At 39.0% G+C, this 15545-nt stretch overlaps 1 protein-coding gene across 5 annotated transcripts in view; it reads right to left on the bottom strand.

Annotated features, from left to right (window-relative positions):
* The window catches only part of LOC122561192 (EF-hand calcium-binding domain-containing protein 6-like), a 64089-nt gene that overhangs the window by 32923 nt on the left and 15621 nt on the right, over nucleotides 1-15545 (bottom strand). For 4 of the 5 annotated variants that reach the window (XM_043712727.1, XM_043712725.1, XM_043712726.1 and 1 more), the window contains exons 3-6: nucleotides 14573-14673; nucleotides 8581-8658; nucleotides 6994-7167; nucleotides 4282-4410 (exon numbers count right to left, since the gene is read on the bottom strand). In XM_043712727.1, coding sequence (XP_043568662.1) covers nucleotides 4282-4410; nucleotides 6994-7167; nucleotides 8581-8658; nucleotides 14573-14673 — 482 coding nt within the window. Of the gene's footprint in view, nucleotides 1-4281; nucleotides 4411-6993; nucleotides 7168-8580; nucleotides 8659-14572; nucleotides 14674-15545 lie in introns of those variants that run through there. The other variant, XM_043712729.1, reaches the window with a different exon arrangement.

The following is a 15545-nucleotide window of genomic DNA, read 5'->3' as shown; positions in this document are numbered from 1 at the left end:
GCTATTTAATGTAATATGTAAGACGTATTCTCATTGTGAAAGAATAATACCGAATGGTGACAAGACCTCTCCAATGTGTTGTTCCTTGCATTGAAAAGCCATTTGCAAAGTGTATCATCTACACTGGGGCTGCTCCTGAAAAAGAAACCCTGACCATACGTTAACTACAAGGTTAATGGCTTTGCTGAATCTTGTATCATATCACCTATCTCCTGCATTATCACAATTTTTTAATGAATATGCTTTTTACTCTTAAAACATTCCAAAATTATTGTGGACACCTAATGTACATTAACTAATGCTACCAACTGACCAATTAAATATCCTGGAATCTGTAAAACTGTACTTATATCACAGCTAATGATTGGAGACCATTGTTGGAATGTTGGTTTCAGCAAAACATTACCTTATTTATACTGTCTGCTGTTGGAATTCTTTCTTTCCTTGGAGAACATTCTAGCTCTGGTTGCATTCAGAGAACAGGGACAAGCATCCACTTTTTCTAAGCATTTAGTGAACCTGGCTTGTAGTGCACCAGAAATATATGTACTCACACCACTTCTCTCCAAGAGTTAAAATGGATCTCACTACAATATTTCCATCGCTGCAAAGAAGATCTTAATAAAACCTCTTTGCAGTGAAGCCAACATTCAGCCTGGACTGTTCTGATGCAGTGTACCAATGCTTGGTGGAATATGTCACAATTTGTCTGCTCTATCATGAAGGCACTGCCCTTGCCACTGGAGTGTACAGCAACCAGATGAGAAGTGGAAGAGGAGGAGGAAGAGGAGAAAGATAAGCAACCAATCTTGTCCTTTTCTGATCAAAGTGTTCATGATCAGCTCGTCCAACTGCAGTCCCAGTGAACACAAACTGAATTCCCTATTCACCAACATTTCCACACCTCACCTTCAGAGACTGAGAAGGGACATGATGGGGGATGATTATAAAATTATGAGGTTTATAGACAGGAAGAAACTTTTCCTCTTGATGAAGTAATCCAAAACTGGGGGCATAGATTTTAGAGAAGAGGCAGAAGGTTTCCAAAGAGATGTGAGGAGAAATTGTTTTCACCCAGAGGGTGGTAGGAATCTGGAACTCACTGCCTGTAATGTTGGTAGAGGCAGAAACCCTCATAATATTGAAGAAGCATTTACATGTGCACTTGTGATGCCAAGACAGAAAAGGCTATGGCAAAAGTGAGTATTGCAGATACTGGAAATCAGAGTCTAGATTAGAGTGGTGCTGGAAAAGCACAGCAGGTCAGGCAGCATCCGAGGAGCAGGAAAATCGACATTTTGGGCTAAAGGCCTTCTTTTGCCTGAAACGTCAATTTTCCGACTCCTCGGATACTGCCTGACCTGCTGTGCTTTTCCAGCACCATTCTAATCTAGACAAGGCTATGGGCCAACTGCTGGAAAATGGAATTAGAAGAGTTAGGTGATTGTTTTTGACTAACATGGAAATGATGCTGTAGATCTCTATGACAATATGACTCCTCCAAATGCTTGACATTGACCACAGGTTTTCTGTATTTGAGATGTACCAACTATTTCACTGTGCACTCCCATCAGCCTTTCCTGTATTCCATCCCTCATCTGAGTCCTCTGCAGCAGATCCATCTGTAAGCTAACATCTGGATAACTGGTTTCCCCTCTCCTAACTGCAGGTTACTAAGTATTTCAGCATATGCACATCCCTCCTCCAAACTATTCTGAAAAGTAAGTAATTCTGTTTCTTCATCATTATTCCACATTTCCTCTTTAATTGCTTGCTCCTATACCTCTGACTAGCCAGGTTCTCGGCTATCTGAAAGAAGAAAGGCACAATGATAAAGTTGCATGTGCAAGGATGTAGCAAGTATATCCTTAAATCACACACTTTAAGGATGTGAGATTTAAAAAGATGGTTTAGATCATTATCTTCAATTTTCTCAACACCGCTGCTGGCCACAGCCTCAGACATGGCTGGTTCAATGATGGTGAATTGCTGCTGCCTCCAGTATTGCACCATCTTGTAATGCAGGGAAGAAGACAGTGCATCACTGGGTGAGGTATGATAGTAATGATATGGTTGAATGGTTTTGAAAAGGTAGCATTGTGTGCAAACTGAGAGGCTCTCAGAGTCCAGGGTTTGAGGGCAAGATGATGGTGAGGCATAAGTGATGACTTACAGAGATTGAATGGACAGAGTGTAGGGAACTGAGCTTATGGTTCAGGTTTAAGGATATGGCATGTGGATACATTTATAAACCTTGAGCAATGTGGGATGCCATTGAATGTTTTGTGGCACCTGCTTCCAATCCTATACCACAGGCATTGACCATGACAGTTGGCTGCCTTTACAGTATCTGTCCAAAAGGTCTCCTGTGCTTAAAGAATCTCTCTCCTTATTATTATCTCCTGCACCATGGTCTCCAGTGCTACATCAGAGAAACTTGGAGTCTACTCTCCACTAAGTTGTGCTATTTGTCTATGTTTACCAGGTCAAGCTAATTTTCAGAACAACATGCCTTCCTCTTAAGAGGTACAAGTTGATTTTAACTCTTGCAGTTTAGCATGAACTCGTGTGAGCATCTCACTGTTTTGTTCACTCAACAGCACCTTAATGCTGGCTGAATGAAAACATCAAGCAGCAGAATAAACGAGCACAGGTTAATCCTGTATCATTATCTCAGGTTTTCAGGTGCTATCTAACTTTGCCCCTGAGGTTTGCGATCTCTTAAAGTTTTAATATTTTAAAAATAGGATTCAAACATTTTGACCCAGAACCATTTATGGAGAAGTAGTCACTGTAGCAGCATAGATGAGATTTACGTGTCAGGACCAAGCAAAGATCCTAACACAGCTGAATCGACCCAACTTTACAATGGACAATTGCACAGAGTCTATAGCCCCCTGAAAATGTCTCCAACTCCGAGGTAGATTCAGAGGTTTTGGATGGTTCTAACTCACTTAGCTAAATAGTTAGCAAGGACAAATTATGGAATTAAAAACCTGCTGTAACTGCTGATAATTAGAAAACTGACCCTCATCTCAACATCCCAGCAACTCCCTAACCCCCAATCTCTGATTGATGCTCCCCCTTCCTTGACTCCCCAGCTCGACGTAACCTTTAACCACCCCATAATACAACACACATCCTGACCCTCAACTCCCCACCTCCACTCCATGGTCTTGATGTACACATCCCCAATTCACATCCTATCCCATTGCTTGCCTAGACTCAATGTCTCTGATGCAGGCATTTGCTGACCCAACCCCTACATATCCGATTACTCACCGTACTATCCTATACCTTCCATAATCCCTGCAATGCCCCAAGCTACCAATAGTCCCCTGGACCTGAATTCCCAACCTATCGTAAGCCCTCACCTATACTTGACAACCAAATCCCTAACCATCTAGCACCTGCATCCCCTCACTACCTGGCACCTGTACATCTCCGAGGAGAAAGTGAGGTCTGCAGATGCTGGAGATCAAAGTTGAAACTTTATTGCTGGAACAGCACAGCAGGTCAGGCAGCATCCAGGGAACAGGAGATTCGACGTTTCGGGCACAGGCCCTTCTTCAGGAAACATTCCTGAAGAAGGGCCTGTGCCCGAAACGTCGAATCTCCTGTTCCCTGGATGCTGCCTGACCTGCTGTGCTGTTCCAGCAATAAAGTTTCAAACCTGTACATCTCCATCCATCTGCCATCTGTAACCCTCTCACTCTTTACTCCTCCCTGACACTCTTCCTTTAACTCACATGGCATCCTATTCCTCCCCCCATTGGCACCTTGCAGCACATCCACCTGCCATTCAACCCTCTCCCTTACTAGACACACTGTCCTTCTCTCAGCTGTCAAAGTGGCTACAGGACTTTTAAGCCACTGAATACTGCACCTACTACTGGAAAAAGGGTGTGTGGTTTCAGCACTGATCTACTCCACTGCTGGTTGTGTGTATTATTGACCCCATGTATGCTGCTTCAGCTGGAAATGTCCTAGATGTTCACATGATAAGTTCCACCAAAGTAAAGTGGGCAACCTTTAGTCTATTTTTGTTCGGAAATGGGGATTCCAACCAGATCACAAGATTTATTAACCACATAATGGACATATGAACGTGTTCATTTTAAGCGTTTTAACACTTGCCCCAAAATGCCACTTGCTTCAGAAAAGCGTTATAAGCCTTCGAAAATCAGATTTTTTGTGTGTTTTAATCATACAAGTCTTGCATGCCATCAAACCATTTGCTACAAATCACTGCATTACTAATATTGCAGTTATTAATAGTACCTTTCCAACAGTTTTATGAATTCTTCTTGTTCCATTTCAATTCCTAGTTGATGCAAAACATTTTGAAATGTGACTGGAAGCATTCTACCGTTATCCACTTTTATAAAAAGATCTCTCAGTTCCAGTGGTCTGGAAATAAGACAAAATCGTGTGTTAGGCAGATTTATATATTTACACATTCTGAGGTGCAATTTGGTTTCTAGAGACCTGCTTCATCAGATGGGGAATGGTTGCATGGCCCCATTACAAATATGGAAATGTGTTGCTGGAAAAGCGCAGCAGGTCAGGCAGCATCTAGGGAACAGGAGAATCGACGTTTCGGGCATTAGCCCTTCTTCAGGAAAGTAGGCCAGGTAGTGAGGGGATGCAGGTGCTAGATGGTTAGGGATTTGGTTGTCAAGTATAGGTGAGGGCTTACGATAGGTTGGGAATTCAGGACCAGGGGACTATTGGTAGCTTGGGGCATTGCAGGAATTCCTGAAGAAGGGCTAATGCCCGAAACGTCGATTCTCCTGTTCCCTAGATGCTGCCTGCTTTTCCAGCAACACATTTCCATCTCTGATCTCCAGCATCTGCAGACCTCACTTTCTCCCATTACAAATATCCTAACAATCAGCAAATTGCTGACACTGATATAGAATCACAGACTGCAGAAGAGTCCTTTTGGCTCATCAATTCTGTACCACCAAAAATAAACTGCGACCAACACCACTCCCACTTTTCTGCATTAGGCCCATAGCCTTGAATGATAGTGGCCTTAAAGATGGCATCAACCTCTGAGTTTCAGAAATGCAGGTGGGCATGAGGACAATGAAAGAAATAAACAGGAATTATTCAAGGTGCAACATCTGCCCCTATTTAGTGTCATTTCAGTTTAAATTGACTGCAAATAATCTCCTTTCATTACAGGATTTTTTTTAATCCACTGTTTAAACTATATTGGTTTATCACAGTGCACCATGAAAAATATTCTTTGCATTTCTCAACATTAGTCACTTGCGCATGTATCTTATAAACCCTGTTTAATGATCATATTATGAGAAATGACTACCAAGCCTCAGACTAGAATATCGCCACATGCTCTGGACTTGTGTTGTTTTATTTTTGTTGATCTCAAACTACTCCTGTGTTATTTCAATCAAATAAAATCTAATAACCTTCAAACACTGAACTTAAGTGATTCTTTACATCTAGCAGCTTTTGCAGAAATGCTAATGTGTTGAGAATGATGGTCCTTCACAACAAGGCAACACAGGGCCAAGTATATCAAAACGATCTAGAAAGATTTACCAGAAGATCTATCAAGGGCAAAACTCTCCATGGGCTGGAGTCATACTTAGAATAAAAGAAGAGAGCTGTGGTTGTTGGAGGGCCAACTATTTCAGCACCAGGGTAATATTTCAGGAGTCCCTCAGGGTAGTGTCTAAGATCTAACCACTTTCAGCTGCTTCATCAATGATTTCCCACCACCAGCTAGTCACAAATGGGGATGTTCTGTAGCATTCACAACTCTACTGACGCTGAAAGAGTTTGTGCCAGTCTGCAGCAAGACCTCAACAACAATCAGTCTTGGGCTAAGTGACAAGTAACATTTGTGCTACATTAGTGTCAGAAATGACCATTTCCAGCAAGAGAAAATCTAACCATTTCTGGTTGATTTTCAAAGGCATTAACACTGTCGAATCCCCACAGTCAACATCCTAGAAATTGCCATTTATCAGAAACGTGACTGGATTAATCATAGGCATACTGTGGCTATAAGAACAGGTTAGAGACTTCACATTTTGCAGCAAGTAACTGATTTCCTGACAACCCAAGCCTGTCCACTATTTACAAGGTATAACTCAGGAACATGGTGGAATGTTCTTCACTAGTTCGGATGAGTGTAGCTTAAGCAACACTCAAGAAGCTCAACACAATGTTTAACAATGCATCTCACTGATCGGTACCCATCCACCTTCAACATTCACGTTGCTGTACACTGGCAGCATTGGGTGCCAAGGCTTCTTTGAAAGTACTTTCCAAACAAACAATTTTGACCATCTAGAAGAATAAGAGCAATAGGCGCAAGAAAATGCCACCATTTTCAAGTTTCCTTCCATACCACAGTATTTTGACTTGAAAATATATCACCAACACCCTCACTCCCACTGGGTCTAAATCCTGAAAGTGTTTAGCAACAGCATGGTAGGTGTACATATATCAGATATATTAAAACAATCCCATAAGGCTGCTCACCACCAACTTTTCAAGAACAGTTAGGGATGGGAACAACGACCAACCATGCTAGCACAATCCATGAACAAATTAAAGAATACAAAAGGTATAGGCATAAAACATTCACGTATGAGAAAATGTAAATCGACAAATACCAGTGTTAAGCTCCTAAGGATTTCACATACCCTGAGTCCAGTACCCTACAACATTTTGCTGTGTCATTTCATCATTTTGTGTCAATATTTCTATGAGAGACCCTATTGAACAGTGGCAAAATCATACACAGTCTTACCACTTACTAGGCATGTCAGTAACACCCACCAAATAAATATCCCACTGTCTATTAAAAGCTGAGAACACCACAAGTAGAGCTTATCATTAATGAGGCATAACTTTTTTTTCATTTAAGGAAACAGAGAGAAAGATACTTTTCAAGTTTAAAGCAAACAATAAAAAAACTGTTTCTTCACATTTTTATAAAAACATTGATATTACCTTTCCCGAACCATTGCTTTCAATTGTATGTGAACTTGTGTTGCACTCATTCTTTTGTTTTCCTGGGGCCTTTTTACAGGATCCATCCAAGCTGGATACCCCTTTGGTTCTTGTTCTTTGAAGTGTGAATAAAAGTTTTCAAATGTAATGATGGACTTTGCATTAAGTTTAAGTCTGTAATTAGGCAAATGTTGAACAATACTGGTCAGAAAAAATATTGAACATTACTTTAGTGTGTTATTTAGTCGACATGAATAGTGCTATTTAATTTCTGTCTAAGACTCTTTCTTATCTTGGTCACCCAAATAAAACAGAATAACTTACAAACAGTATAAAAATGTTAAAAATCACACAACACCAGGTTATAGTCCAACAGGTTTATTTGGAAGCACTAGCTTTCAAAGTGCTGCTCCTCACAACCACGTGATGAAGGAGCAGCACACCAAAAGCTCATACTTCCAAGTAAACCTGTTGGACTATAACCTGGTGTCGTGTGATTTTTAACTTTGTACACCCTAGTCCAAAATCAGCATCTCCAAATCATTAAAAAAATGTTGGCAGTGCAAATTATTCAGGAATTTTGTGAACTGGAGTTGGGGCAAAAACAAAAGAAGAGACACAATTTATCTGGGAACCCACTTTGATCCACAATCCTCAGAATAATATGTACTACTGTTTCAAGATGCTTTATTGACATTTGTTATGATGGCAATCTCAATGTCTAAGAGAAATTCAAATTAGCTCCTTGGAAAATTACGGAAATGTCTATGCTTGAAGTCCATGCTTTCTAAGTTGAATTTTACGAACAGAAATTTTAAGATGGCAACTGGGTTATCTTTCATATATCCAGCAGATTAAGTTAAAATGAAGTTTAATAAGCTACAAAAAACTGTTACGGTATAATGATTTTATAAAACATAATATAAAAGCAAAACTGATAAATAGGAAGAGAAGATAGGATTTATCTGAGTAACCCTGAGTAGGGCAAAACTTATTCTCCTTCTACAACATCACTGACTGACAGATAATAAAGCACCCCCATTGACATAGAACCTCAAAGAAGACCCACTCAGTCATCTGAAATCCTGTAGCCCCTACATGAACACACACTGCACCTGACAAACTAACAATAATGCCATTTCTTAATCATACATCTCTTGGGTGACTGTAAACCTGCTACTTGACCAAAGTTTCAAGGTTTTAATCTTCCACAGAATGTGGACAGAACTTAATTGCTTAAGGGTCAGTCAGGGAAGTTGTGGTCACTTGATCTACAAGTGGAACATGAGGATCAGTTCTAATTGTGACTGTAGCATCTGAATGAGACCTTCGCCCACAGACTGAATGCCTCCCCTAAAAGATCATTTCCTAGTGGCATCTGAAACATTGCATCAGCATAAACTATTAAATATGTTATTAGCCTTAACAATAACTATAATTACCCAGACAGACAAAGAAAAAAAATGACATCAAAATAAAAGTAAAATAAAATAAAGCTTGCATATATCAGTCAACACTGAGCTTCTGATGTGGAATAAAATGTCCTTGAGTACTACTTTGTCATTCAAAACACACATTATAACATACCTCAGTAAAAGATGATAGAACTGCCTTGCAGCAATGTATCTTCTCAAAAATCGAGTAAGAATTGTCAGTAGTACTTCCCTGAAGTATGGAAAAATTGTTCCATCATACATTGCGTGTAACTTTATCCATTAGCTTTCACTCTCAGTTATACTGCTGAATTGTATTAGATTACTCATCTCTGAAATAAGCTAACCATTACTGATTTCTTACACTTATCACATGCAAATAAATGTAAACAGGCCAAAAACTGTTGCAATAGCAGGTCAGGTGAGCTTCAAAGCTCACCACTCACATCGCACTCTATGTAGTATAAGTAATTGGGATTTTGAATCAATAATGGCACAGCAATGCCAATGTCATAGCAGGGACCTCATGAATGTTGCTTCTGAGAGTTTATTTTCATGTCCAATAAACTAAAATATAAGGGAAAGAAAAATTATGCTAGATGGAGGAAAATGTAGGATGAAGTAAGAGGACACTTAAGGGAGCAGTCAAGATAAAAGGAGATTAAGAGAAGGTCCTAGGGAGTGTTGCTGAACAAAGAGACCTTGGACTGCAGGTTCATAGCTCCTTGAAAGTGGAGTCGCAGGTAAATAGGATAGTGAAGAAGGCGTTTGGCATGCTTTCCTTTATTGATCAGAGTATTGAGTACGGGACTTGGGAAGTCATGTTGCGGCTGTATAGGACATTGGTTAGGCCACTGTTGGAATATTGCATGCAATTCTGGTTCTTTTCCTATCGGAAAGATGTTGTGAAACTTGAAAAGGTTCCGAAAAGATTCACAAGAATGTTGCCAGGGTTGGAGGATCTGAGTTATAGGGAGTGGCTGAACAGGCTGGGGCTGTTTTCCCTGGAGTGTCGAAAGCTGAGGGGTGACCTTGTAGAAGTTTACAAAATTATGAGGGGCATGGATAGGATAAATACACAATTTCTTTTCCCTGGGGTGGGGAGTCCAAAACTAGAGGGCATAGGTTTAGGGTGAGAGGGGAAAGACATAAAAGAGATCTAAGGGGCAACGTTTTCACACAGAGGGTGGTACGATTATGCATTGAGCTGCCAGAGGAAATGGTGGAGGCTAGTACAATTGCAACATTTAAAAGACATTTGGTTATATGAATAGGAAGACTTTGGAGGGATATGATCCAGGTGCTGGCAGGTGGGACTAGATTGGGTTGGGACTAGATTGGGTTGGGACTAGATTGGGTTGGGACTAGATTGGGTTGGGATATCTGGTCGGCATGGACGAGTTGGACCAAAGGGTCTGATTCTATGCAGTACATCTCTATGACTCTATGACTCTAAATAGAATAAAGAGTCAGGAAGGAAACGTAAAAAAGACATTTAAAAACAAGCAGAAGGTGAGGGCAATGTAACTCAGTTGTGTTTGAAAATTGTTATATCAACCTTGAGAAGTTAAAAGCCAAAGCCAGTGATGGTGCGTGAAATGTAACGACATTGAAGGATAGAACTAATATGATCAAGTGAAATACACAGTAGATATTGTTCTCATAGGAACGAAGGAACTGAAAGACAAACAAAGGTGAAGATTCATATAGGTGGCCTTCTAATACCACTATCATAGTGTTTACAACCAGAAATTACACGGTGGAAAAACTAAATCCTAAGTCATGTTGTTCCTGTCAAGCATACAGCACTAACTACATGTCCCAAGTTACTTGTACGTCATTTCTGAAAGAAATCAATTTTATTATCATTTGAACAAATAATATTTCTCTGAATGCTAAAGTGCTTTGGTCCTAAAAATTATCAATTTCCAATATTTACAAAGTGCAGATGCTAAAGCTTGTATTAAAATACTGGTAAGACAGATAAAATTCATTTAAAGATAAACTCCAGGAACAACTCAGAATAATTTCACAACCTCACTGATACTTTCATGGGCCAGGAAGGTCCATTAAAATGTCAGGAATATGAATTACATTAGTTGCCAGCTTTAAATGGATGCAACAGGAATTATTTGTAATCGCATCATAAATCCATTAGGAAGGATTTTTATGATGCAGTGGTAGTGTCCCAACACCTGGATCGGGATGTCTGGGTTCAAGTCCTACCTGCTCCAGAGGTGTGTAATAACATCTCTGAATAGGCTGATCATAAAAAAGTTAAATTTTTAAAAAAGTATTTCAATCCATTAGGTTCAGTGGGGAGCCTAACAAGGTAGGACTGCAATTGGTTTTGATGAAGTTAGCAGCAAACATTCTAGTAATTTGCAAAGGATCAGAACTCATCGCATATCTCTTTCACACTGAAATGTAGGATCTTTCACAAGATAATAATGCCAAGTGTTGTTAATGTGCCATTCTAATTCTGTCCCAATGCAAGGCTTCTAATAATTGAAAGCTGAGGAAACAGCAAGAATTCTCTGAGTGACTAAAATTCAATAAATGTAAATGAACCTTTCTTACTCTAATCATTTAGAAATAATTTAAATGTGGATACATGCATTGGTGTGATGCACTATTCTAATCAGAAGTATAGATGTGCATGTAGACTGACCAGGGATATTTGGGGAAATTCATGGACTTAATAGTAAGGGAGAGTAAGGAATAAATGCGGTGCCAAAAACTTTGAAGGGAAGTGCATTTCCACATCTTTGCACATATGATTAACAAAAGACCTCTATTTAACATGTCTAAAATTCAACTTTTGTTAATGCAAGCATTTAATAAAGTAAAACTGTTTAACTTCTGATAATCTGTTTAGTATTTGCAAACCCTCGTCGTTTGTTGCTCTATATTGAGTTAATTGATCTTAGCAAATTAATTTGATGGATAAATGGACTCAAATGTTCTGGGCTCAGAAAGAGAAACCACTCCTGATTATTGTTTACTTGTCTGTGTTATAATATGCAAGATTGTGGTCACAGGTTAAGAAAGTAAGCGAGCTCAGCTTTGATTTTCTCCATATAAATTAGCTGCTGACATGCAAATGTAAACCTTCCAATAAAACACTTTTTTAAAATTATTTATTGAAATTTGCTAGCAATGCCTGCATTTGCTTCCAATTGCCTATGAGAAGGAGAAGGCAAGTTTGCAAATTGGTGCAAAATTCAGCCAAGACGTGATGTGTTGATTGTGTGCAATTTATTGGGGTTAGCTCCTAATCATAATCATTCATAGCTCCAGATACAGATTTGGGCATGTGAAAGGAGATGATCTAATGATGGGACCATAAAATTTCAGAAGGGGTGAAATTTATGAGAATGCAGCCAATTATAGCAAAATGGACGAAAAGGAAAATTGATTTTGTCTCACTTCTTGTCTGCATAAAGTTAAGATATAAGGGAATTCCAGTGGGAAACCCATTACTGCCATTAATAGTATGCTAAGAAAATATAAACAGCAAAGCAATAGCTCAAAAGGTCCTAAAGATTGTGGAGAAAAAAGAAATAAAATTGTCCAGAAATAACCTCAAACCTAAATTGTTTTCTTACTGTACACTTTGCATATTGCATGCATGAATTATTGGAAATTTCATGCAAGATAACTGGCTCCATCAATCTCAAACTCACCCTAATTCATCATTATAATGGAGTTTCCTTATGAAACCTCCTTGCTTCTGTTTACTTGACCTCAGAAAAGAATTTAATGCCTAACATGAGCAAAATTCTTGACTAACTGATCGGGTTCACATGACTCACATCTGTTAATAAATCAAGGACAAAAAGAGAACCTATGCTTTTTAAATCCTGACAGTCCTACCAAGGGAATGCAAAAGATGCCTGCATCTTCTTCACAAGGGAGGCTGTCACTGAATGAAGCCATTTCATTGACAACTGACCTGTAAACAAGTTTCACCGCAGAGCTGAACTCTATTTGTGGCTGTGAACGTCTCTAATGGAGTATTGGCATGGGCAAGCATAAAGTGCAAGGTAAATTTACCCAGTCAAACTTGATTATGGATGATTACAGTACAAGTTACTTCTATACTATACTAAAATAAAGATTGCTGTATTGTACAGCCAATAATACTTGGTCAACGACTACCACTTATACTGACAGTGACTGATCTAAACAAAAATATTCAATGCTGTATTTCCCTACTATTGAGTGATAGCTATATAGTCAATCAAAGATGGTTATAACATGATTAGTCAACTTTAAATTGATTCATATGCTTAAATCCACCTGAAAAAAACTTTGGGTATTATCACTTAAGATTTAAAGAAAACTGTACACACAATCCTGTGTAACTTCTTTAAAAAGTCTTTGTCCAAACTGTTCAAAGGGTAGCCAGTAGTAAATTCAACCCTTTTGTTTCATTAAGATAGCTGCCTGTCTCTATGTTTGTAAGTATGTGTGCTGTCTTTAAGAATTAGAGCCTGTCTTTGGCAAACAGGCTTTCATTGTCCATTATGCGTGCACAATAACAAATCTCATCAATTTGCTTATATTGTCTCTTTTATGAATTCTTATGCTTCACTGTTCATTTATCTTGCTTCTGTTTAGTTACCCTCCAGCTGCAAGACTCCAGGGTTCCTAACAGTCCCATGCATGCCTGCAATGTTTGCTGTCTAGATCATTGTGCACAGGCCATATCTTTATTTTAATTCTTCTGTATTTTTGATTGTGGACAGAAATGCGAAAGTTCTGTTTCAAAACCAAGGATAACAGAAAGGATTACTATATTTTTTTAAAAAGTAGGTAACTTGGCACTCTTTGCAGGTACTGTTTACACAACTATTTGTTCAAGCAGTGGAGTTACTATAGACAAACTGGATCAGATATGGGGGTTGGGGTTGGTTGAAGGGAGGCCAGCAGCAAGTAACTGAGTGGTCTGTGGAATAGTGACCTCTGTCGATGACAAAGGCCATCCCCCTGTCAACGACTATATGATTTGGTTCCCAGGTAACTGAGAAGCTTATGGGCATAAATGTTTGTGCCGAAACCATCAGGCTTCCAAAAAGGGAGGAGCTGTCTCTCTCTCTCTCTCTCTGGAGTGAAAAGAACCCACGAATCTGAAGAAAGCCTGTATATTCCACCCTAATGGTAGCTGCAAGCTTAGCTTTTTAACCAATAAGTTAGAGAGTTGATAAACGTGAGCCAGTCATCCTGTGCCTCCTGCAAGCAAATGAAAGCACGTGAGGAAGGAAGATTGGGGAGTGGCAGGTCCTTACAAGTTAAGAGGATCATCTCAGTGAACCCAGTGGATAGACGTCATAACCAGTCTCCCAGTCTTTCCCTCCACCGTTACCCATTTTCTGTTGTCAAGAGTGTGGTGCTGGAAAAGCACAGTAGTTTCAGCAGCATTTGAGGAGCAGGAGATTCGACATTTCAGGCAAAAACCCTTCATTGGGAATCTCATTTTCCCATTTTCTGTTGTGTCTGTCTGTATGTGTAGGGGGTAGCTTTATAAGGGGAGTTAAATTTTAACTGGCAAAGGTATATGCCAATTGTTTCTCTTTAGCCAGAATCCATTTATTTTCAATAATTAGTAATTCTTGTTAATTGAAGAGACCTAGTCCATGTTTTCTGTCAATCTGGATCTAAAAGCCAGGAACTCGGGGAATTGCATATACTTTTATAAAATCTTTAGCATTTGTGATGGTACCAAAAAAGCAGGGCTTGATATACCCAATGAGGTGTAATACTTGCACTTATTCAAACACTGCATATAGTATATTTTATTTACATTAATTTGTGTTAACTCAATAAATACTTTATTATTTTCAATAAATTGGCCACGTCCATTTCAAAACTGAAAGTTGGGTTGAAGTTCATGCTGGTTATTACCAGAAATCTGGCAAATTTCTTTCCTCTGAAAGGCAGTAGATATATTAGGCAAGCTGATCTCAACATCTGATTTTATTACACAAGTTCTCAGCCAATGAGCTCCATACTAACAATGAAGTAACACAAAATGCACCTTCAGTTATATGAAACACAATCTGATTTAAACTGTTAAAACTAACCCACATTAATGCTTGCTTAAATTTAAAACGCTTCAGTCAAGAAAAAGACTTGTGCTTCACCTTGTCACATGACCTCTACCAGTAGGGTCATGCGCCTGGAAAAGCTGTTTTAGAATGTAGAATCCACCAGATCTAAGCTTTTCATGTAGAAGATATTGAAGCTGGAAAACCAATAAGGAGAAATCATTAGATCCACAAAATGCCCCATGTCAACATATAATTACAATTCATGCTTTCTTCAGACATTCTTCACTTGTGTTTTCAGAGAAAGGCAACTCTGTAAGATCACAATAAATATGATCTGAAATTTCCACATTCATGAAATAGTGTGATGCAAAACTAAGCAGTGTTAAGCACTGAAACTCACTTTGCATACTGTCAAGTCTGGAGATCAGAAAACACTGCATTATCAGAATACAGCATTTGGTCTATAGCAAAAAGCTAATTAAAAGAATGTAATTTCACAGATTCAAAGAAGTACAAGCAATCAGCAATTATACTATTTTAATTACACAAGCTGCTCCAAAATGAAATTAGAGTCCAGAACCTGTGTTCTTAATTTGCGTTCTTGTAATCCATTCAATACATATCCCTTGTGTGAAGTCATGCAGTTTATGGTTTTTATATTTTATTGATTTGTCAGTAATCTTCAAAATGTTGTTTGCATTTTCTAAGCTATAACTGAGGCCTGAAAAATTGAACATTTGTTCCACTATCAAATACGTTGAAAACAAGATGCAACAAATTGTCTCACTGTGACCAGGTTTATCTAATTGATTTTTGCTTACACAATCAAGAATAATTAACAAATCTATTCTTATTATAGGAGAAAGTGAGGACTGCAGATGCTGGAGATCAGAGCTGAAAATGTGTTGCTGGAAAAGCGCAGCAGGTCAGGCAGCATCCAAGGAACAGGAGAATCGACGTTTCGGGCATAAGCCCTTCTTCAGGAATGAGGAAAGTGTGTCCAGCAGGCTAAGATAAAAGGTAGGGAGGAGGGACTTGGGGAGGGGCTTTGGAAATGCGATAGGTG

This window comes from Chiloscyllium plagiosum, chromosome 22 (assembly GCF_004010195.1).
Source record: "Chiloscyllium plagiosum isolate BGI_BamShark_2017 chromosome 22, ASM401019v2, whole genome shotgun sequence".
Lineage (NCBI taxonomy): Eukaryota > Metazoa > Chordata > Chondrichthyes > Orectolobiformes > Hemiscylliidae > Chiloscyllium > Chiloscyllium plagiosum.
Note: the sequence above shows the minus strand (reverse complement) of the source record. Positions and strands in the feature narration are given on the sequence as shown.